The sequence below is a fragment of the Electrona antarctica genome (assembly GCF_951216825.1).
Source record: "Electrona antarctica genome assembly, chromosome: 19".
NCBI classification, from domain to species: domain Eukaryota; kingdom Metazoa; phylum Chordata; class Actinopteri; order Myctophiformes; family Myctophidae; genus Electrona; species Electrona antarctica.
In genome coordinates, this window is record NC_136800.1 from 24668897 (window position 1) to 24679030 (window position 10134).

Consider the following 10134-nt stretch of genomic DNA (forward strand, 5'->3'; position numbering starts at 1 on the left):
TAATCGAGAAAGAAATGACGGACTCGATGTAGGCACTGTAGAACAGTTTCATCAGAGTCTTGTCGACATTGAACTTAGCCAATTTCCTTAGACAGTACAAGCGTTGTTGACCTTTTTTATACATTACATCAGTATTTAGGTCAAATTTCAGCTTGTCGTCAATAGTTGTGCCTAGATATTTGTAACTGGGTACAATATCTACAGTCTGTCCATTGACAACACTCTTCTGGGGGGATTGTGGGGAACGTCTAAAATCTATGCATAGCTCTTTTGTTTTAGAGACATTAAGCTGCAAGAAAGCATTGTCACACCAGGATAGAAAGTCGTCTACCACTTGCCCGTGACAGTTCTCATCGTTATCAAGCAGGCTGACGATGACCGAGTCGTCAGCGTACTTAATGATGAATCTGTTGTGGAAATGGCTAACACAATCGTTGGTATAAAGAATGTAAAGAAAGGCAGATAAAACACAACCCTGGGGCGAGCCGGTAGAAGATGTCAGGAAGCTAGACAGTATCTCGTTAACCCTTACACGTTGAGATCTGTTAGTTAAGAAGTCAAGAATCCAGCCCGCCAGACAAGGATCTATACCAAATGAGTTAACCAGTTTATCAACCAAGACATGGGGCTGTATGGTATTGAATGCTGAGGAAAAATCAATAAAGAGCAGCCTGGCATGGGTTTTACTACCTTCAAGGTGTTTGTGCAAGAGGTTAAGTAAGGTGGCAAGTGCATCTTGAACACCCCTTCCAGCCCTATACGCAGACTGGAGGGGGTCCAGTAGGCGCTCAGTTTTTGCCACGAGCTCGGACTTGATTAGTTTTTCAAATTGTTTCATGATCAAGGAAGTTAGAGCAACAGGTCTGAAGTCATTGAGCGTTTGGGGCTTATTGCTCTTGGCCACCGGAACTATAGTGGACTGTTTCCAGAGGGATGGCACCTTCTGCTGGAAAAGAGATAGATTAAATATATAATAAAAGATAGGGCCTAGTTGTTCAGCGCAGGTCTTTATCAGGTGACCCCCAATATTGTCTGGGCCGGGACTTTTCCCAGGCCTACAGCCTTTAAAGGACTTGATAACACTCTGTTCATCAAAAAAGGGTTTTAAAGGGGGGGCTGACTGCAGACTGTTCCTTAACACACAATGGTTATTGCTGAAGTCATGGACATCGAATCTAGTATAAAATTCATTGAGGCTCTGAGCCAAATGATGATCAGAGGTAAAGTTGGGCAGCTCAACCTTTTTCCTTTCTCCCTCTTTCACCCCCGTAATTGTTTTCATCCCTGCCCAGGCAGAGCCCAGGTTGTTTGATTTGAGTTGAGCTTCAATTTAGTTTTTGTACTTCATTTTACCAGCCCTGACTTCTCTTTTAATTTCATTTTGCAAATTGCGTAATTCTACAAGGTTCCCCTCCTTAAAGGCTCTGTTCTTCTCTCTTCGAGAGAGAGAGTATAGCTATAGCTATAGCTATAGCTATATAGCTATACTATAGAGCGTCGCAGTCCCGCCTCCTACCCTGGACCAGGAAATGAAACCCAATGCATTTTTCCCATAGACATTTCTTAAAGTATTTATTTAAAGACGGTTACGCCGCGGACAAAGCCAACTCGAGTCGTGACAACTCATGACAACACAAACAATATTTTGGACCAAACAAATAATTACAAAGAAGAAAAACAACAAAAAAAGTGTTGTAACCTGCCGTTTTTTTCTTCTTTCTAATTATTTGTTTGGTCCAAAATATTGTTTGTGTTGTCATGAGTTGTCACGACTCGAGTTGGCTTTGTCCGCGGGTAACCGTCTTTAAATAAATATTTTAAGAAATGTCTATGAGGAAAATGCATTGGGTTTCATTTCCTGGTCCAGGGTAGGAGGCGGGACTGTGACGCTCTATAGCCTATAGCTATAGAGGGTATGCGCGTGACATCATCATTAAACCAGGAAGCTATGCAGGAAGGCCTACTGAGTGGCAAAAAACTACTTTCTGGCCTTGACAGCCCATACATCCACACAGAAAAGTCCTATCTGATTGCATTAAACAACGTTAAACAATGTTAAACTCACTTTGCATGTTGCTTTGCCACTCGATTTGCCACTCGATGTGCCATTCACTTTAAGCATGCGCATACTCTCTATAGCTATAGCTATAGCTATACTATAGCTATAGTATAAGCTATAGCTATACTATAGAGCACCGAAGTCTGACGTCACTTTCAGTAGAGGGCTCCAATCCACAGGTTCATGTATTTTTAAGTGGTGCAAACCACTTCCTTAAGTGACTATGTGTGTGGGTAGCTGGCTGGCTGCCTGGTTATGTCTGTCTGAGCACGAAAACAGCATGGTTGTTTTTCACCACCTGTGCGCAACCTAACACACACACAAACACACACGCACATATTAACTATGGTGATTTCAGGTGTGCCAGTACAGTACAGTGACAGTACAGTCGCCGGAATAGAGCGTCGCAGTCCCGCCTCCTACCCTGGACCAGGAAATGAAACCCAATGCATTATTCTCATAGACATTTCTTAAAGTATTTATTTAAAGACGGTTACGCCACGGACAAAGCCAACTCGAGTCGTGACAACTCATGACAACACAAACAATATTTTGGACCAAACAAATAATTAGAAAGAAGAAAAAAACGGCAGGTTACAACACTTTTTTTGTTGTTTTTCTTCTTTGTAATTATTTGTTTGGTCCAAAATATTGTTTGTGTTGTCATGAGTTGTCACGACTCGAGTTGGCTTTGTCCGCGGCGTAACCGTCTTTAAATAAATACTTTAAGAAATGTCTATGAGAATAATGCATTGGGTTTCATTTCCTGGTCCAGGGTAGGAGGCGGGACTGCGACGCTCTATAGGGCCGGCACCCTGGGTGCGTTCTTTGCATTGAAATCCCCATCGACCATTTTAGGTCGCTTCATATAAGAACTGTGTTAAAAATAAACCGATCATCCCGGCATTTCTGTCAGGGGCGTGGCTGTCGTTAATGATGTCCATTCATATTTGATACAGCCAGTTTCTGGAGAAAATGGAATTAATGTGGCCGCAAAAGCCTTGAAACTACAAGGGTATGGAAGCAATGTCGCTGCTGATATACGTCACGCCCAGCTGTCAACACATTGCATTCCTAAGATTCCTCATTGACGTAAGCTCAGCTGGCAGTGACTCGACTCGTTGTAACCACGAAAAAACACTAGTGTTGATTTCAGCTGTTACAATTCCACACATGCAAACATAACTGCAAACATTTACTGTAATATAGCTTTCAGCTTATGCTTGTATATGTAAAGGTAGGCCTATACAGGTACATGTTAAAATAGCACCCCTAAGTGGATAAAAGTCACACTTGTGTGAACTGTGAAGTGAACTGTGCCTTTTATCATGATGATGATGAATAATGAAGATGATGGTGATGGTGACAGTGGTTTTCAACCAGTGGTCCGTGGACCACCAGTGGTCCTTGGGGTTGTTCCAGGTGGTCCCGACCAAATATTGGTCCAGTGCGTTAGCGAGTTCTCACTAATACCCTGCCAGGAAAGACTCAGGAAAAAATTCCACTTCCGTGCAAGGGGTCCAACTTTACCCAAAATTAACAAAACTACTCTGCAAAACAAAGCCTGTTTTGTGTTGGTGAAAGTCTATTCTCCAGGATGGGAAGCCTCTCAGGACCCCAGCTTCTCTGTAGGCATTTATATAGCGCCTTTATCCAAGGCGCTTTACATAGATTGTGCATTACATTCACCCATTCACACACACATTCATACACCAATGGCGGCGGAAACCATGCAAGGCATCAACCAGCACATCAGGAGCAATTAGGGGTTCAGTGTCTTGCTCAAGGACACTTTGACACTAACTCTGGGGGAGCCCGGGTTCAAACTGGCAACCTTGCAGTTACCATCCAGCCACTCTACCCCTGAGCCACCGCCGCCCTGGTCAATGGTCATGGGCTTCGCATAGTCACCGTTTGGCATAGCCAAGTGCTATTTTTGGCGGAAGGAGAAGAAGGAGAGAAAGAAACACAAAAACAATAAGTGACCAAAGTCCCTTCACAATAAGTGACCAAGAAGTCCCGAAGCCCTTAATAATAATAATGCACTTTTTCTTTTTCTAATAAATGTTTTCCCTTTTGACAGATAAGGGGCTATCTTGCGCCACACCTTAACCCTTATCCCTAATCTTATTTACCCTTTTTTACTATTTTAAAAAACCCTTTAAACTAGTTCAAATAGCTGATCTACAAGCTCACGATGTGTAGATCGGCTAGTTGATAAGTTGAACTATTTTAAAATGATTTTCAAAATAGTAAAAAAATGGCAATTAAGTTGAGGGATAAGGGATAAGGGTGGCGCAAGATGAAGCCCCAGGTCTACTGTCTATACTGTCTACAAATAGCCATGACAATGTGGCCAATGCAATGTTATGTTTCCAAGTAAAAACGTTAAAAGGCATGCTTACGGCAAGATTGTCTTCTCCCAACTCCGTTCCATCTGGAGATCAAAACAATATAGCCTTAAAACAAGATGCTCCTATACAACAGCAATGTCAAGTCTCTTCTGCTGTATGGTTCTGAGAGCTGGAGAGTGGTCAAAACAGACACTAGGAGAATAGAAGTGTTCCACAACAGATGCCTCAGACGTAGGCTACTGTAGCCTATATGTCAGATCTTTGGCCGAATAAAATATCAAACAATGAACTGTACAAACAAACAGGGAGCCCAAGGACATTACACACAGACGCCTGAGATGGTTAGGACATGTATAGGCCTACTGACTGAGGATGGAGCAGGACTGCATCACAAAGGTGCATGGCCTTAAGATGGACACCACCAGGCAAAACCTGGGAGGCCCAAAACCACCTGGCGCAGAACTGTGACTGTGGTGACATGACGCAGGAGCTGGAACAGATGAACCTGTCCTGGGGAGAGGCGTAACATGCTGCCAGGGATCGGATGCAATGCAGCGCTCATTGAAGCCTTATGTCCCCGGTAACATATTCATATAGGGGACGAAGAGGAGTAAGTAAGTAAGTAACGGCAAGATTGTTACAAAGCATGCGTGGTGGACGCTTTAATTGGCTTAACTTAACTTAACCGTCAGTCGGTCACCATCTGCCTCAAATCCCCTCCTGCTTCATGTGGATTGAAATGCCGTCACTGAATGTCACAGCGAAATTAGTTACCCGTCGATTTAAGACACATATCACCTGTTAGTAGGCTATTATGTATTATCTATAACAATGTTTTCCCAGCTGGACAGTTAGTGATATCTGTCTTCAATTTACAATAAAATAGGCCTAGTAAACACCAACCCAACATGCGTCTATTCTCTAATCTTTAAATCAACCATCTGGAGACACAACATTGCACAGGTCACCAGTGTTCGTGTAACAGCGTTTGAAGGCACAAGTAGGCTACACGCGTGCAGGTTGACTGGTTGGGTTTAATCAACTAAAGAAAGATGTTTCTTTTTAAGGTTGCTGTTATATGCACAGGTAAGCAAGTTATTTCCTATGATGGTATAGGCCTATCAGTTATTTTATTCTGTGATAGCCTATACTTGTATGCAACTGTAGTGTAGCCTATAACATAGGTGTGCTTTTGTTGAAAGCTATATCTATAGTTCTGATTAATTTAGTTCTACTAGCCTACAAATCCGATATATAAGTTAATTTAGATTGTACAACCAGCTGAAATATATATGTTTATTATATATGCTCCCAAAGTGGTTTCCTGGGACCCCAGAGGGGGGGGGGGGGGGGGGGTTCCAGGGGGTCCCCAGCTAAATTAGTTTATAGCCTATACATTAAAATAGATTTTTAACCACTTTAACTATAGCTATTCAAAAATAGCTGATAAGCTCACATAAGGATGCATAATGTGTGACCGTGTATGCAAGATCTGATATTTTATCTTCTGGGGGTCCGTCATCCTTGGCACAACATATTTTCAGATGGGGGTCCACGGCCAATACATATTAATTTGGGGGTTCTTGACATGAAAAAGTCTGAGAACCACTGGGTTATTATTAAATGTGTAAAATAGTAAAATGTGGTGTTTTTGTTTCAAATGTCATATTTTTCACAGTGGTGTTGAGTTTCAGAGTGTCAGCCTACGTGGATGAGCTGGATTACACGTGAGTTTGTTTCATGTAGGCTACATAAACCATATCTATTAGGGATGCACCAATATGGATTTTCTTGGCCGATACCAATGTTTAAAATAACAATTTAGCCTATAGCCGATACTGATACCGATATTTATTTAGTTTTTTGGTGATATTATTTCCCCCTTTAGTGCCAGGGAAACAAAAAAAACCTTCATTATAAGAAATAACTGTTCAGAATCTGCATGCCGAAACACAACATGATGCGATTGTAGCATTACGCGGAAGCGGGGATTGAACCCGGGGCTCCCACTCGCCAGACCAACACGCAAGGGTCGAGCCCGATTGGCAGGGCTGTTGCGGGCTGGGTCTTGGCTGGGGGCTACACAAGTAACATAACATTAACAATATGTATAACGCACACACGCACGCACGCACGCACGCACGTACGCACACACACACACGCTGAACTATAATGTTGTTGCCAATAGTAACGGTTGTAATTGTTCACATCTATGTTATAATTCCAGTAGGCTATTTTTGTGATTTACCGCTGATTTACTTAGCTTTTAAGTAGGCCCAGAATATTCATCTTCACTACGATCGCACCCTGGACCATTGATAAGGAGAGAGCCATTCACTGCGAATAAATAAATAAAACGCTTGTAAATTCGTGAATCGTCCATCTGTTCATAGTTAATCCATTGAAAATGTAATGGTGGCCATGCGGGTGAAGTGGAATGATACAGGGAGATATGAACATGGTAGAAATCTCTCTAACATGCGATGTTTCGCATAGGTTAGCTAAGAGCGCCATCTAGTGTAAAAACTAAACACGAAACAACAATGAGTTCCATTTAATTGTGTTTGGGTTTTTTCAGGTTTCTGGAAACTAAACGGCCTGACGAAATATGGTTGATAATGGTATGTTAACACAATGTCATTATGAATATCATTTGAGTATCACTTGATCATTATTGATGTATTATTATTCATATCATTATTGATATAATTATTTTTGTATCATTACATATTACTGATATAATATGACGTTTGCATTGAAACAGCGTTATAGTGTGTTAAGTCATTTAACTCACCAAAAAACGCTGCCTACTGCAGCAACACAGGTGTGCCATTAATGATGGTAAAGCACAACCTTTATGGTAACCATGTATCATGGCATGTTTTCCCACAGTTCTTTGGTCCATGGTGTGAGTATTGTCAGAAACTGGATCCGGTCTTCCGCGACGTTGGAGCTGAACTGAGGAGTCTGGGCTCTCCTGTCAATGTAGGAGTATGTGATGGAAACAAGCACACAGGTCAGTATGACATCACTAATATATATATATATATATATATATATATATATATATATATATATATATATATAATTTTATATATTTTTTTATGAACAGGCTGTTTGCTGATTCAGTGGAGTGCAGGCCCGAAACCCAAACTGCATGGGATGCAGTGGGGTGTGGCCTTTGTCTAATGTCTAGGTGTTTGATGATAGACTTGACAATCCACTTTTCAGCCACCTTTGATATAACTGGTAGGATATGCTTATAGGTCTATAGTTTGATATGTCAGTTTAAGCGCCAGCTTTGTAGATTGGTGTTATCACTGCAACTTTCCATTGAGGGGGAACAGTGCGTTGTCTGATGGACAGATTTACCAGATGTGTGATCGGTGCCACCAGAGATTCAGCATTTGTTTTTAAAAAGTTTGTATGGAGCCCATAGGCATCCTTGGCTTTGGATGCTTTCAGTGATCTGATGATATTTACCACCTCGGTTTCCGTAATTTCCTCTAGGTTAAAGATGGGGAGGTCGTTTTGGAAGTTTAGAAAAAACATAATTAGGTTACTAGCAAGGGTTTGGGGATCTTTCACCAGGGTTTTGTCTATTTTTTGTTCTAAGCTATTGTTGTTTTGTTTGTAATATTTCCCTGTCAGTTTGTTAATGCACTCCCAGACTTTTTTTTTTACCATTTCCTTTAGCACTTTCTATGATATAGATATAAAATGTAGCTTTAGCCTTCCTCAGGAATTGGGTGACTTGGTTTCGTGCACGGGCAAATTTCTGCCTGTCAGTTGTTAAACCAGACTTTAATGACTGTTTAAGCAGTTATTGTTATCTACCCATGGAAGGGTGACTTTTTGCCCTTTCCTTTGTCTCCCTCTCTTGGTGAAAGATTCCATCACACTTTGAATTTTAGTCAGAAAATCATTACATCCCCTTTCAATGTTATCACATGTGAAGATGTCGTCCCACACAACCCTTTTTAGGGCATCTTCAAAGCTGTGTTGTAGATTCTTTGGGATGGTGCTAACCATTGGTTGGGGTTGTGTTTTACTGAACCGTTGTTTAGAGAGTTTTCTGGCGAAAAATATTATATTATGGTCTGACATAATATAATATGATATAATATAATCTGAAATTATATGTTTTGGTGATTCTTTCCACTTTGTTGGAAAACAGTAAATCAATTCTAGTTGCTGAGTGGCTAGTGATCCTCGTAGGCTACTCTATCATTTGTGTGAGACCTCTTTGTTAAAGTCACAGGCTGTCAGAATAGATTTTAGTTGCTCATAGACTTCCACCTTGGCTGATGGTTGGCGGTATAAACAAATTAGGGTAAAAGACATCTCGGCGGAGAGTGTGATTTCCACACCGACACACTCTGCCTTGATCTCATTAGGCCATATAATCTGTCTACACTCCAAGCTGCTTTTAACATAAAGCAGGGCCCCCCCACCCTTCCCTGTTGTAACTCTGTCCCTTCTGAAGACATTGTACCCGGGCATGCTTACTAGGGCATCTGGGGATGATTGATTCAGCCACGTTTCCGTCAGTCCCAAACAGTCAATGTTTGAATTTACAAGCAGGTTTTCAATTTCATTTTTTTTGTTCACCATACTGCTACTGATGTTTAAGTGGCCGCAAAACAGTCATTACATTACATTACATTACATTACAGTCATTTAGCAGACGCTTTTATCCAAAGCGACTTACAATAAGTGTATTCAACATAGGTAGGGAACTAAAACTACTAATCACCAGAAGTCCTTTTGGTTTACACCGAGGGTCCCACACAGTCTTAGCTCTGTCTCAGTCAGACACTTTCATTTGGATTAACCATTTGTGGCCAGATTTTATTTAATCCAAAATGAGTTAATAGCACAGGCAGACTCTTCACATACTAGAGCATGTCTGAAATAAGTGTCAGAAATCCAATGGCAGTCCCTCAGTCAAATTTGGACACATTTATCTTCCATTTTCAATTTGGCGGTGTCAAGGCTCACGCATATTCCAGTTTTAGGCGATAAGCTACTCACCTTTTCAGTGGGAAACCCAAACAGTGGTTTTGATATGGTTTAGGAGGGCCCCGCCTCCCTCCGAAGCGAGCCAGGGTGAACGTGGTGACGGTGGTTCGTAAAAACAGAGAGAAGTGCTGGGGTGAGCAGTGAGTTTCTTATCACCGCAGGTCACTGACATCATCTCATTACCTAAAACTGGAGTATGCGTGAGCCTTCACTCCGCTCCTGTGATAATACAGATATTACGCAAGCATGGCACAGAATCTGAGATCACCAACCCCCTCCAGCCTTGATGACATCGTAATGTCTGATTTTATACTTGGTTGCATGCTGAAAATAGCCAATACAAGCTCTGCTATTTTCAAAACACCCGAGCGCAACCAAACATACTATGACTTATTTTACTGTAGTTCTACTGGATATCCTCTCCACTAGTCCCTCCCTAACATTTTAGTCTAGTTTTTATTTGTCGACAAAATTGTCAATATATTTAGTCTTAGTTTTACCGAACCTCGTTGTCACTGTGTGTGTGTGTGTGTGTGTGTGTGTGTGTGTGTGTGTGTGTGTGTGTGTGTGTGTGTGTGTGTGTGTGTGTGTGTGTGTGCGCGCGCATGGTAACAGTATCAGACTGTGGTTGTACTGGTGAGCTCCCAGTACAACAGTATTAGACTGTGGTTGTACTGGTCAGCTCCCAGTACAACAGTA

General features: G+C 41.6%; 1 protein-coding gene across 2 annotated transcripts in view; it reads left to right on the plus strand.

Moving 5' to 3' along the window:
* Positions 1–5419: 5419 nt before the first annotated feature.
* The window catches only part of tmx3a (thioredoxin related transmembrane protein 3a), a 253249-nt gene continuing 248534 nt past the window's right edge, over positions 5420–10134 (plus strand). For both annotated transcript variants that reach the window (XR_013792463.1, XM_079530434.1), the window contains exons 1-4: positions 5420–5499; positions 6092–6140; positions 6992–7034; positions 7306–7429. Coding sequence is in view for 1 of the 2 variants with exons in the window: in XM_079530434.1 (XP_079386560.1) it covers positions 5466–5499; positions 6092–6140; positions 6992–7034; positions 7306–7429 (250 nt within the window). In the remaining variant the exon portion in view is untranslated. The remainder of the gene's footprint in view (positions 5500–6091; positions 6141–6991; positions 7035–7305; positions 7430–10134) is intronic.